Source organism: Saccostrea echinata, unplaced genomic scaffold, assembly GCF_033153115.1.
Source record: "Saccostrea echinata isolate AGI-Se365-2 ecotype Australia unplaced genomic scaffold, CSIRO_AGI_Sech_v1 ptg000007l, whole genome shotgun sequence".
Taxonomy (NCBI): Eukaryota; Metazoa; Mollusca; class Bivalvia; order Ostreida; family Ostreidae; genus Saccostrea; species Saccostrea echinata.
In genome coordinates this window covers 4,935,157-4,949,397 of record NW_026889756.1, presented here as the reverse complement: position 1 = coordinate 4,949,397, position 14,241 = coordinate 4,935,157, and the positions used below count along the sequence as shown (strand labels likewise).

The window sequence follows — 14,241 nt, the reverse complement described above, 5'->3', positions numbered from 1 at the left end:
GTCCACTACAACTAGTCATACCCCCCCCCCCCCAAAAAAAAAAAACAAAACAAAACAAAACAAAACAAAACAAAACAAAACCCTAACTGAGATAACCTGTTGACCAATTCTATTTAATCCCGAAAGATCCTTTACATATTCGGACAGTCCGATTTCCTTGATGACCGGCTCCCCTAACTACTAGGTAACAGTTACTTGATGACAGGCTCATGTAACTACTAGGTTACGGTTACTTGATGGCCGGCTCATCTAACTATTAGTTACGGTTACCTGATGACAGGCTCATGTAACTACTAGGTTACGGTTACTTGATGGCCGGCTCATCAAACTATTAGTTACGGTTACCTGATGACAGGCTCATCTAACTACTAGGTTACGGTTACTTGATGGCCGGTTCATCTAACTATTAGTTACGGTTACCTGATGACAGGCTCATCTAACTACTAGGTTACGGTTACTTGATGGCCGGCTCATCTAACTATTAGTTACGGTTACCTGATGACAGGCTCATCTAACTACTAGGTTACGGTTACTTGATGGCCGGCTCATCAAACTATTAGTTACGGTTACCTGATGACAGGCTCATCTAACTACTAGGTTACGGTTGCTTGATGACAGGCTCATCTAACTATTAGTTACGGTTACCTGATGACAGGCTCATCTAACTACTGGTTACGGTTACTTGATGACCGGCTCCCCTAACTACTAGGTTACGGTTACTTGATGACAGGCTCATCTAACTACTAGTTACGGTTACTTGACGGCCAGCTCATGTAACTACTAAGTTACACGTCTCAGTAACATTCACTGCCCAGTAACTTATCGTTACCGTCATCAATACAACTTATTTACATTTTAACTCCCCATTATCCCAAACTTACCAATACACGTTACATTTTCATTAACTTTACGTTACGTTCATGGTATCTTACAGTTACACTCCTCAATTCCACTCACATTATATCCCGTGCCTTTTAATAACCATATGCTTATCTGACACTCCTCAAAACCACTTCTTTATCGTTTGACGCCCCTCGGTAACTTACTTGACCTCAGCACTCTATACTTACTGTGACACACCCTGCGTTCTGGAGACTTAGTTGTTGTTGACCCCACCCTATCATACCCACGTAGGACCAGCAGCCCCTGTGTAGATAAACAACATAATCAATACATATATACATAAATAGTTAAATATAAGATAGGATCGGTAGCCCCTGTATAGATAAACGACACAATCAGCATATATAATACAGCCCTCAATAATAGCTCTAATAAGGGGTATTACATGAAATTATATACATAATATAGAAAAGGGAAAAAAATATATAAAATTTGTTGTTTTTTCACACCGGATACAAGCGTGAACTCATTGCTGACATTTTAAATCAAATCTTACTAAAACACGCACCTTTTTTTTCATATTCTTTTTCATTTTTTTAGCTTAAATTTAATTTCTGTGGGTCATTTTCATTATTTTATTCAATGTGTCTATTTGTCTTTAATTGCGCATACGAGCTTAGGTCTAAATGAAAGCGTTAATCTTTTTTCTCAACTTAATTTTTTGCTTTACACAGTGAAGTCAGATATCTTAAATGAAGTTTTCTTTAATGTTGTTTTTTGAAAACTATCATGAAGCACGACAGAGCAGCTACATATAACAATGTTACAATGGCTAATTATAATTAATAAATATTGATATTCTAATGAGTTAGACTTACGAAGAGGAAAATATATACAGGTAGTTTGAGTGACCCACAGAGTTGGCCAGACTTGACCCCAGGGGCGTAAACTTGATACAGGTCAAGGCCATTACTTGGTTCATTCCGTTGAGGACCATATCCCGAAACCAGGTACCTGGGAGAAAAAAGGGAAAAATGCCAGTTAGGTTGCACTTGTCAGTATAATCTAAAAGCTAGAAAAAAATTGTCAGCAGAAGTGATTGTCAGAAACTAGATAATGTGTTTTTGACAACTTATTATAAGAAATTCTAATACTAAGGTGTATGTAAAATGTGTTTTGATGCGGGTTTTCATTTTTCAGTTCAGCTATCATTACTCAGCATAGGCGTCGGAAGCAAATTGAAAGTGGGGTGGCTAAATGAAAGTGGGGGGGGGGGGGGGCTAAACCAACGAAAAAAGATAAGCCCTAATTTTCAATGCCTATATTATGTCTATCTTTGCAAAAAAAGTGGGGGGGGCTAAGCCCCCCTCCCCCCCGGTTCCGACGCCTATGCTCAGAGAAAGGGAGGGGGGTCATCTTTTAAAATTAAAAGAGTTGGGGGGACTTAAGGTTCTTTTCCTTTAAAGAATAAATATTTTTGTTCTGTCCTTTTTACTTTCCAAATATAAAGTCATCGATTGCAATGCATTTTAAATCCACCTTAGTACAATCTCCTTCACCTACTTAGAGACAGAGGGCGGATATGTAACATCAAAGTACAAATAATGTACACCGGAAGTAATATAACCACTACTTCCGGGCGACATGTCACCTTGGCTTGGGTCGATGTAATACGGAACAATTCCGTTCGTCCAGAAGTATTCCTGGGGGAGAATGAAGTTCCGCTTCCGTCTCCTCTTATCTGTCTCATTGGCCTAAAAAAAACGGAATTAAAAAGTACAAATAAAATGAATAAATTCGGAAGTATGTAATATACAATATTTTTTTTAATATTGTTATAAATACGAATAATTTCTTTATGGAATTCCATGGGTTAAACTGTGATCAGCACACACCTCTATTAGCTATAAAACATACCGAATTCAAAAATTTGGTAAATGACAAAAAAAATGTTTTAAAATCTTTTATCGTTTAGAAATTTATCTCCAATCTCATAGACATTTATACTTCATCGAGTTGCCCCTACTTACGTATTCAGACTCCATCCCCCGGATGACCTTCTGGTGATGTGAATATCGATGAGAGTCCATTTCCTCCCCCTGGTGATCCTTGGAGAGGGACATGTCCACTTTTGACTGAAATTATAAAACCAACAAATTATGTTTCCTTTCGAGCTTTTATCTTTCTTGAATATTCCTGATAACTGAGAAAAATAGTTTGGTCTGGTTTTAACACACTTTATTGACTTTAAAGTTTACAAATGGGATCGGGCAAAAGTTCTTAAACCTTAATACGCCCCCGTTCCTACATGTGAATTATATCAAACATATTTACACATGGTTCACAGTTTGAAATGAATAAGAACCAAAATAAATAAATAAATAATAATAAAATGATCAGAGGATCAAATATTCTATAGGATACATACATTATATAACACAAAAATTAGATAAAATTTCACTAAAACCAAAACGACCTGACTTTTAATAATGATTGTATAATTGAAAAAGGGAATGCATTCGCAACATCAATTAACAATTATGATTATCAACAGTATATAAATTCCCCATTCGCAGAAATTTGTCGAAAAAAATTTTTTTTGCATTTGTATATTTGAAAAATGGTAAATATAGTGGAGCCTAAAGTCCAGGCCCCGGAATCATGAAACATCTTAAGCTTAAGTCAAAAATGTATATTGCTCTCACATGATTTAGAAATCATGCAGTCCAAAAATGAAAATGCCTTTTAACATTGCATCAACAAACTGCTGACTGTTGTGTGCAAATGAAGAGTTTCAATTCACAAGAAATAAACATTTTATAGATGATTGAAATTTTCATTTAAGTGTATGTCTGTTTCATGATCCCCGGGCCAGGATAGAAAAATCGGCATGCTTCTGTAATTCTTTGCTTCTAATTCAATTGAGGGGGAGGAGTGTATTTTGTTTTTGTGTTATGTCTCTCTCTTTCTCTTTTTCTTTCCTTACTTTTTTTCTATCTCACTAATTCTAAATCTTACCTGGTACTCTGTTCCGTTTATCTTTTAATCTCGCTAATTCTAAATTTTACCTGGTACTCTGTTCCGTTATTCTGTTAATCTCGATAATTCTAAATCTTACCTGGTACTCTGTTCCGTTTATCATAACAAACATTCCCTCTGTTAATCTTGCTAACTCTGAATCTACATCGGTGATCTGAAAATAATTTAGCAATTAGACTTTTAAGAAATACTTAAACACTATAGTTTTTGTATATGAATTATATAATTAACATGTATTATAATTTTTTTGTGCCAAGATCTACAGATGATTTTAAAGAAAAAGATGAACCCGTAAACTTGTATATTTTTATAGGGTAAATTTTTTTTTTCTATGCAAAAAAGCGTTCTCGTGGAGATTTTATTTTTTGCGAAAGTTAGGATAGATTTTGCAAAAGTTTAGGCATTGCAAAATATCCCCCCACCGGTAAACATTTTGACATATACAGGAACTTACAAATTCAATAATGTTGTACATGTACAATTAGGGTTCATAATCTTGAAGGAAAAATATTGCGTAGCTGGGGATCTGGGGTGGGGCCCAGGGGGCGAAGCTCTCGAGTTTTAGGGGTCTTATGAAACATTTTTTTCTTAAAATTTATTTTGGCTATACTTTTTGTATAATAAATGCAGTACACCACAACAAGAAATTGATTTGTTAAACTTATGTATATTTTTGGTCACAAGGAGGGGGGGGGTTAATTCCGCCAGTGAAATACCTGCAGTGGCGTCTCTGAAGTATAATAATCATAACAGATTAATCAATTGTACAATAATTAAATAGCGCCACATGTACTCATTTCATCTTATCTCAGGGAAAACTACGAATTTCTCCTTGCCCCTTTCCGAAGGTTAAAGGTAAGATTTACCGGCTTGTCAAAGGTTAAAGGTTAGACTTACCGGCTTGTCAAAAATGTCCCCTGATCGGATGTCGTGTTCTAGATCTCTTTTTCTCCTTCTGTGACGCCTGGCCTGAGAAAGTGATATAAAACAATAAATAGGCGTGTCTTATTTGTGTATTTATCTATTGTAGAAAGTGTCATGTTAATTCATACCAAAAATTACATCAAAATGTGAATGCCTCTTATAACTTAAATAGCGTGTTTAGAAAAGTGAGCCTAGGGGGCGACTAGTCTAGCATTAGCATAATAGCAAGGAATGAGAAAATCATTTTATATCAGAAAGGTATCGATTTGCTTTCTGATAAATTTTGAAAGTGTGAATTAAAGAAAAAAAAGTCATAACTGGAGCTTAGCTGCTTTATTACTATATACAGTCTATTTATGCCATAATTATGGTTCTGGAATAAGACTAAAGTCTTATGAATCCAAGTTACATAACTGCAAGATAAGAAAGATGACCCTAAATAGACTAGTATTCTTTCATAAAATTGTCAAGTTGATATCTTGTATTCCCCCCAACCCCCTCACCAATGTATGCTGAGAATATGTTCTTTAAATTATAGATTCCTGTTGGAAAATCAATATATAGCGTTACAGCAAACCTTTCTATGACGACGAACCTACCAAAAAGCCTTAATTGGGGGTAAGCTACCTTAATACAGAGTGTATGCATTACATGTGGTTCAGAATTAACTCATGAATCCAAGTTAAAATTAAATTCATGGGTTAATTGTGAAGTAATAACATCACAAATGTTTCTTACATAAAGACAATGACTACATGTTAAATAATGATTGTTTTTATTATATAAATTTCCGGTCTGATCTATTTGATACACGATATAGGATATTGCTTCACTCATGAACCATTGACACTGTATGTGGTCATTACAGTTACACAAACTGAATATCCATAAATAAAAATACCAGTACTCGAGACATTAGCTTCTACTAATGAATTTTTCGGGTTTGATAGAAAAAAATTTGAAGATATAGGAATTCCTTCACATGAATTGTACGATATACCTACATTTGGTTTACGAATGACGTTACAATTAATATATTCCTTCAGTGATAAGAACGTAGATATTAAAAATAAATACTGCATAATTATATGACAATAATTGGTCAATGATGTTTTAAAACAAAATAACACCAAAAGATTAAACAAGAACACAGAGAGAGAGAGAGAGAGAGAGAGAGAGGAGGGATTCGACATTTAGTATCAGGTTGTAGACAATCACATCAATAAATTACTCACCTTATCTTTGGATTTCGCCACATGTATCAGTTTGGAGGACAGACCCTCCTTAGAGTGCCCCGCCCCCTCTGTTCTACTGTTATATGGGGCGCGTGAGGCTTTAGCGTCCAGTATAATTGTCTTTTTGACCCGATCTTTTCCTAAAACATTATCACAATAACACTTTTAAGATCAAGGAGAAATAAAACAAACAATCCAAAAATTACGCATGGAATAATATAATTTTTTGAACTGATTTTGAAGGAAAATAACACAAATAATAAATTCAGTAAATAAAAAGAAATCGTTAGATTTTTTTTGCCAAAATTCTTGTGATCTAATATGTGACTTTTTGCCATTTTTTTAAAATATAAAACTTAAGTATGCAAAAGACAAGATAGGACTAAGAGCCTATGCTTCTTATAGTTCATCATTAAAAACCCGCTTTCATTCTTAATTGATTTTATATTTTAATGGGATACACACAAGTCACAGGAAGGTCACAAAATATGTCTTTTTCCGAATTTTCTCATTTTGCGTGTGCAAATTTCGTCAATTTTAAAGGATATTTTGTTTCAGGATATTCAGAACACAATCTTGCCTATCTACCAAGTTTATATATTTCATCTAATGGTATCCGATGAACCCTGCGTATAAAAATCTCAGATCGGCAAGCTTGTGCTGTGTGTTTATGGAAGTGAAAAGTATCTCAAATTTGACAAGAATCCATCGGATTGATAAAATTCGGTAAAATGTCTTACTTTGGCACCCTCTTCTGGCCTCTATGTACGATTTGAATCAAAGTTAGAGCTGGTTTTTTTAACAAGCATTACATGTATTTAAAGATCTTAATTGCAAACTATCGCAATTTTGATTTTCATATCTAATAGGGGGCCGAACTTGGCCGTTACCATACCTTGTCCTTTGCACCACATTTAATGACATTATTACAAGTTCTTGCAAAATTTTGGTACTTACTCTGGCATATCTATATAAATATGAACATATTAGATATAAAGGTGATTTCTCACAGAAGTATGGCTGTGTTATTAATCCTTATATAGGCATACGATATCTCAAAAATGATCTCGGAGTTCAGATTCTCTGCATTAATCGTTTTGTTATAAAAAAAATTCTTGAAATTTAAGATGGTTCCAAATTCTACTTTCTCAAGTAAAACAAATGTGACAAGTAATAATAGAAAATGGGACAGCCATTGTCCCACGCGACCTTACCTACAGGTGTGACAACTTCCCTGGGTATTCCATAAAGGGAGACAATCACAGATAAAAATAACACTCCCCTTAGAAGAAAATCCATAGCTTTTGTTTAAAAAAAAACTCCAGTCAATTTGATTTTCTGTGTTATACTGTTACAATAATCACCATCTTGTCATGCGTCATTGATTAAATAAACGGTTCCGCTTCATCGGATTAAGACGTCAAGGATACGGGATGTATAATAGACGATGTCCTAGTTGTGAACATCTTTATTTTTCGTAATCAATGCGTAACGGATCTTAAAATGAAACTTACATATTAAGAACATGTTTGTAAAAATTACATTTATTTACAAATTTTTACAACTGCAATTTTATGAATTGAAATAATATGTTAACATGAGTTTTTAGCTATAAACAATTTTCAATAAATACAATGACAGGACCGACGTCTCCAGCTGTCTGGAAATGTTCGGGGAGGATAGGGGTGGGTGGGGGTGGGGGGTAGGGGAAGGTAGGAAGGTTAACCATGTCTTTCTAACCCAGAGTTTATCTTTTATAAGATGGGTGCTGGAGTATTTTAGATATCATTTTCGAGCATTTAGTAAACAAAATGAAATTTACTCTCATGAATTTATTATTTTCCTAGAAAACACTCATATCCTTTTGATATCTTTGGATGATGTCAATAAATAATAAGTGATAGACATATATAATGTTTGTACAGAAGTTTTCTTACAATTAATACCTGATACCATGCAAAGCGATATTAAGATTACTTACAACGTGAACTAGTATGATTAATTCATGAATGTAAGATTCATGTCCTGTAAGAACACTACGTATTAGATATATGTGTATATTGTCTTTTTGATAATTAGTTGTCTTGAGGGGTAAACTAATAAATTATTAAAATTGTTGAAAGGTAACACATAATTTAATTTTTGTTAATTTTTTTTTTCAATTCTGAAAAAAAATATAATAAAACCTAAACAATTTTACTGGTAATAAAACAAACATTTCCCGACTTTGCGGTTTCAATAAAAAAAGTTAGGCAGTATTTTTGTAGAGGAATTTTTCAAAGAATATGAAGAATATAACCAAATAATTTTATCATTAAGAAAGTTGAAGTAAAGCTGGTGCATTCATTTTTAAGACAGGCATTTTTTTTAAACATGGACATCAGCAGGAGTTTTCAATTTAACGTCATTTTTTGCTGTATTTCTCCGTCAGCAACCTCAGTAAACCTTTTGTCTGTGATGTCCCATGTAGCTTGAACTTGGATGTAATTTTAAAAATCAGCTTCCTGGAAAGATTGATCTTATCTAAGTACTTTTTTTTTTTTCAAAATCCTTTGCACATACTGTTTGCATAGTTTAGTTCAACAATATCTATAGAGATTCATTTTAGAAAAAAAATACTGTCGACCAGACTTTTGATGATATTACCAAAACTTAAAAAAAACAAAAAAACAAACAATAATGACATTATTATATATTGTATCTACATCATAATAATATTGCCAGAAAATATACTGTAAAATACACTTCTTGATTTTTGAAATATTTTATTATTATGCAAAACTTTAAACCTCTAAAGTCGGGACATGTTTGTTAAAACACCCCCATACTGTATCATTGCAATTGATATATATTTTTTAATGAGCCCTATAAAACTTGTATTTCCTTGCAGGTCTCAAATACTTCCTTTATTTTATTTATTTATTTATTTATTTATTCATTCATTTAATTAATGTAATAAAGTAATCAAATATATTTTTATTAAAAGAAAATGATAAAGAAAAAATATTCCATTAAATTCTTTTTCTTGCCTGACACCCAGAAAACCTGATAAACACTCAGATGCATGATACGGTTATAAAAGGACTTGTCATTTAGACAATACGTACACATGTACTAGTATATTAAACAGATCACGACAGCATGACGACAGTACAGAACGGACAATGCCCTCATCTCCTACATTATACTTAAAACTGCTGGACTTTTATCGAACATGGCAGTATATCCTGAGCCTTCCCTATCAGATGGTCAGTGTTATGTATATAAGTTACTGAACACACTAACAAAAAGCGGATGTTTATTCAGTTTATATATTTATTAAACTTTGTGTGGCATGAATTGTAGTTGTGTAATAGAAAATGTTGAATACTAAATCAAAGAAAGAATAAGAAAATGAAATATTTATATTATTCATCAAAAATTAATTATTAAAATTATGATTATCTATTAAGGTTGGAATGTGAACGTTCACTTTTAAAAACATGTTTCAAAGGATTTTGAGTGAAGAACGGTACTCTAAGGTTTTCGCTTATTCTGAAAAAAAAAAGTCTTAATATTCTAACGCATGCAGTTAAGATTTACCAAAGTTACCTTCATTTCACAATGACAGGCAAACCAGAAAATACACAAATCACTGTATTGTCATAATCATGTTATGTCACTGGTCATTGGATGGGGTAGAAGTTTGATGTGATGGCTTTAAACATCGGGCTCGAGATTCTGTTCTAGGTGAACCCTATAATTTAATAAAAAGATCTCGGAATGCCAATGGAGGCAAAAATAAATGCAGCTAGCATGGTGATGGTTCGTAAATTAGTGTAAACTGGTACAAGCTTATCTTTTAAAACGATAGATGAGCTAGCAGTGTAGCCATCACAATGCAGAAGTATATATCTTCAACATTTGTTTAATTTGCTGAATCGATGAATTATTAATAGACAGGCACAGTGGTGCACTTGGGGGCGTGGGTCTCAACTCAGAATGATGACTCTTGGGTGGGCTTCACTTGGCAATGGCATAACTCATTAACTGTGCTTTAAGCGTTCTGTAGTTTACTGTAATTACAATTTTTAGGTGAAAAATAACAGATCAGTAGATCCAGTGAGCACCCAGTTTAAGGAGGATCTCTACACATTTGAAGTAAAACTGATTTTTGTTGCATTCATTTGTTTCTAATAATATACTCAATATTCGATAAAATAAGGTTCCAAAGTATTTCACTTTATTTTTTAGAAATATTCAAAATATTTTATTTATTTTGTTTAAACCCCTCCTTTCTATATTTTTAAAAGCTCAGTGCTTTAAATTTCTCTTCAAAGTTTAATGTTATAAAATATTGAAATAATAACCAACAAAGTTATAAATAAAATCTACATAATTTTTATTTAAATTTACAAAAATAGACAAAAGAAAAATTAAAACAGCATTTTCTTGAGAATAGCTGATGGGATCTTCTCCAATATCTAAAAAGATATATAATATCAAAGGGTAAAAACAACGAAAAAAAGAAATTGAACAAAATTGAAAAACTGTCAAATTTTTCAAACATCACAAAAATTCAGGTTTGAAAGATCCGCTTCAAGAGTGGGCTCAAATATCTTGGTAATGTTTTTCTATATACTTCAATTAAACTCGTCTAAAACTTGCACAAGTATTGAAAAAAGATGTCAAGCAAAGCCATTGAAAGAAGTTCGTATTGTATTGTTTTTCAAATGAGTTTAAGCGAAAACCATCACGTTTCCAGTCAGTGACAAAGACATGTATTTCGTGAATTCATGGTATTGAGAAAGGTAGATTTACTTACTATTTTTATCCAACTAGCATGTGTTATCCAGTGCTAGATATAACATAACATGTAAACATGGTAAATGGCCAAAAGCACGTAAAAGAAATTCCTGTTACCAAATTCACACTTCGTTTAAAAGCTGCACGTTTCCCATACAGCTGATAATCAATGTTGATCAAACGTTTGAGTCAAGCAAAATTCCACTTACTGTCGAAACGTTTTGGTGATTTCATGAAGAGTTTAAAGCGCTAAATCCACGAAGGGGCTAAATTAGCCTATTTTTTTCAGGAAAATTAAACTGAGGGGAAGAAGAAAATTAACAATAGAAATATTATCCTTAAGTATCAAACTTAAAAAGTGTATGCAGATTTTTTTATTTGATGACGTCATATTTTTACAGAAAAAGTCTAAACACGTGCACTTTCATACTTTTTATCAAAATAAAGCATTTTTTCCGTCTTTAGTTCAATTTTTTGCTGTGGCCACATCCTTCGAACAAAATTAATTTTATACCATTAAAAAAAGAATTAAAATACGAATAAGTAGAGCATAGTTTAATTTTGTTCGAAGGGTGTGGCCAAATCGAAATTTTTACTTTTAGTTCGATTCCAATCTCTAAGCTCGGACTACCACAGTGGAAATTACGGGGCATACCTCACATAAATTAAAAAGAAAAAGATTTTGTATTGTTTTTGTAAATACGAAAAAGTTTAGAAATGCAAATGTTCTGTCTATAATATGTTATTTTGTGTGTTGTGGTGCAAAAAAGTACGAAAAACTCTTGTTAAACGAGACCGCATGCAGATGCAATAATGTCGACTTTTTGTACTTGTCTGTACTACGTGCCTCAGTCCTGACCCAAGACTTTTTCTTCACGTAGCTGATCTCTATTTAACTCATCAATATGCTGAAATGTTAAAATAATTATTCCTAGCCCATTTATTTGTATTTTGTTTTTCTGCAACTACCGACTCCTCGTCACCATGGTCACTATGTAATCAAAGGGAGATCACCCGAAAAACGTGTACATCAGTGGCGAAGTCGAAATAGCTACTATACAAGTTGATTACATCAGATGCAACTTCCAGGACGTACATATAATTATTGTTTCACCACCTTACAAAACATAAATGTCGAGAAGTTAGCAGCGACCATATTCGCTATCCAAGGGACTCTCAGATCAGAAACCCTTGGCTAGCGAAGCTAAGATGAGCATCGACAGGCATCACAAACGTCATAAACATGGTTAACGTTGGATTATATTGCATACTAGCATGCGTTTCAGAAATTGCCGTTTGCATTTTAAGACAAACGATTGATTAATGTTTATTAGTGAGAACATTTTCAAATCCGAGACCCCATAACGTTACGAAATATAGAACCTAGAAAATTCGAGTTGACATCAAATAAACAAAATAGATTGATTTTAAATCTAGACTACGATTTTACAGATCGTGTGTACTCGTAATTTTTGTGATAAGTCTTTATAAAACAAATACATTGTACAAACGAATAACTTACTATCAAGGTAGTGACAACTCTTTAAGTAAATTTCAGCATCGTCTACGCGTCTGCATTCTGTGACCTAGCCAGCATATGAAAAAAAAATCAAAGGGAGGCTACTTGCTACCTTTCTATTTTGAGTTACTCCTCTTAAATGTAGCAGGTCTAAGGGAGAGAGCTCGAGGGCAACCAAGCTTAGCAAGCATGGTAGTGTAAATTATTCATAAAGGGGGGGGGGGGCTATTACAAAAATAAGACAGCGGTAAGGGGGAGGAGAATTTGGGATTCCCACCCTCACTCATTCTCAATTTTGGATGAACTTTAATAGGTGGAACAGTTCGACCAATTTGGCAATTAATAGTGTCATTTAAACAAGAAAGTGGTATTAAGTGAATTAATTATACAATGACGTTATATTAATCCTTGTATGTATAGTGTGGAAAAATCCATGCAATCGCAGTTTTGAATTTTTTTTTTCAATCTGTATGATAAAAATGTATACATGTATGTCCCGAATGCATTATTGTTATTTTTTTCTCTCTCCAATTTTCAGACAATACGTAATACCTGTGAACAATGCAATAATGTGCTACTCATTATAGACAATTAATGCTTCGGACGGTAGTTTTACTTCTTTGAATTAAATAAGTAATCTATGGATTGTAATGATAGTCATTCACTACTGCCGGTAGTTGTTTCCATGTTGTTGTTGTTGTTTTTTTTTTTTTTTTTAATTTTTATTTTATTTTATTTTATTTTTTGTTTGTTTGTTTGTTTTTTTTTGTTTACAAAAAGTCCCGATCAGAAAAAGTCCGAGTATTAAAAATCTCATACGCCATACATGTATGTATACGATATTATGATTATTTCATCGTCTTCTATACTCATTTTTGCCTATCTATTTGTGGTTGTGTTAGAAAGTGTTAGAAAGTGCACATGGAGACACGAAACGTTATTAGCAGCTCGACAGAATAATTTCTTAATATATATGAAAATTATGAGTAAAATGTTAAAACTGGCTTTGAACTATATAAAAGTCTGAGTTGTTGAGATTATGTTTCAATTCACCAGATAATTATTACTTTATGATTTTATTAAAAGGGTTTACAACAGGTACTCCCCAACAGGGGAGTGCGTGAGATATGAAAGTGAATCATTTTCATTTCTGTGGATGTGAATTACAGTGCCAAAATTCATAAATAAAAATTTTTAAAAAATGTTTTATATATGCTGTAGCTGTAATTGACGCTAAGATATTTTTTTTCTACACTTCACATTTATTGTTTTGTCTGTTATCGCGATGTGCAGCATAGTCTGCAGAAATCATCGGCATGATCCAAGTTATTATCACGTGGAAAGGTTATCCTCTTTGTCATTTGGAGATCTCGTATATAAGATTTGATGATATAACATATTTATCATTAATTAGTGAATTTTATTTTGATTAAGTAATTTCAATTGAATAAAGTGGTATACATGCCATTTCGTTTTTTTTTAAACTTCATGTTCCGTTTTGAAATTCAAATACTTCGGAAATCTTGTGTTTTCTTTGAACTCTTATTTGAAAAAAAAATAAAAATGCATTTTTTTGCTGCCGATTTGATGCTTTGCCAATCTAATCAAAATTAGACCTTTGATCCGCTCCAACTAGATCGCTACACAGCGATCTATTGGAGCGGATCAAAGATCTAATTTTAATTAGATTGATGCTTTGCGTCAATCTTAACTTGTTCAAAGTCTGTAGTGGCTTCTTTCCTAAACATACTGCCTTGTGGAAAGCCCTAAAACGTCATTATTTTTCGTGTATTTCATGTACATGTGTTTTAATACAAAGTCATTTCAAATGTCCGGGAAACGCTTTAAATTACGAAAGTGCAGCGAAATCTTCAGAATGACAATATAATAGATGGT

The 14,241-nt window shown here is 33.0% G+C and overlaps 1 protein-coding gene and 1 long non-coding RNA gene across 2 annotated transcripts in view; both read right to left on the bottom strand.

Moving 5' to 3' along the window:
• The window catches only part of LOC133180670 (MAM and LDL-receptor class A domain-containing protein 2-like), a 35,042-nt gene extending 27,702 nt beyond the window's left edge, over positions 1–7,340 (bottom strand). Inside the window, exons 1-8 of the mRNA XM_061315137.1 lie at positions 7,256–7,340; positions 6,042–6,181; positions 4,780–4,851; positions 3,962–4,036; positions 2,874–2,978; positions 2,495–2,597; positions 1,722–1,857; positions 1,071–1,146 (exon numbers count right to left, since the gene is read on the bottom strand). Coding sequence (XP_061171121.1) covers positions 1,071–1,146; positions 1,722–1,857; positions 2,495–2,597; positions 2,874–2,978; positions 3,962–4,036; positions 4,780–4,851; positions 6,042–6,181; positions 7,256–7,340 — 792 coding nt within the window. The remainder of the gene's footprint in view (positions 1–1,070; positions 1,147–1,721; positions 1,858–2,494; positions 2,598–2,873; positions 2,979–3,961; positions 4,037–4,779; positions 4,852–6,041; positions 6,182–7,255) is intronic.
• Positions 7,341–10,412: 3,072 nt separating this feature from the next.
• Positions 10,413–11,063, bottom strand: LOC133180757 (uncharacterized). The gene is made up of 2 exons (XR_009720370.1): positions 10,846–11,063; positions 10,413–10,504 (listed from the first exon to the last, which is right to left on the bottom strand). It is a non-coding gene; the product is annotated as an uncharacterized LOC133180757 (long non-coding RNA).
• Between the last annotated feature and the right edge of the window lie 3,178 nt (positions 11,064–14,241).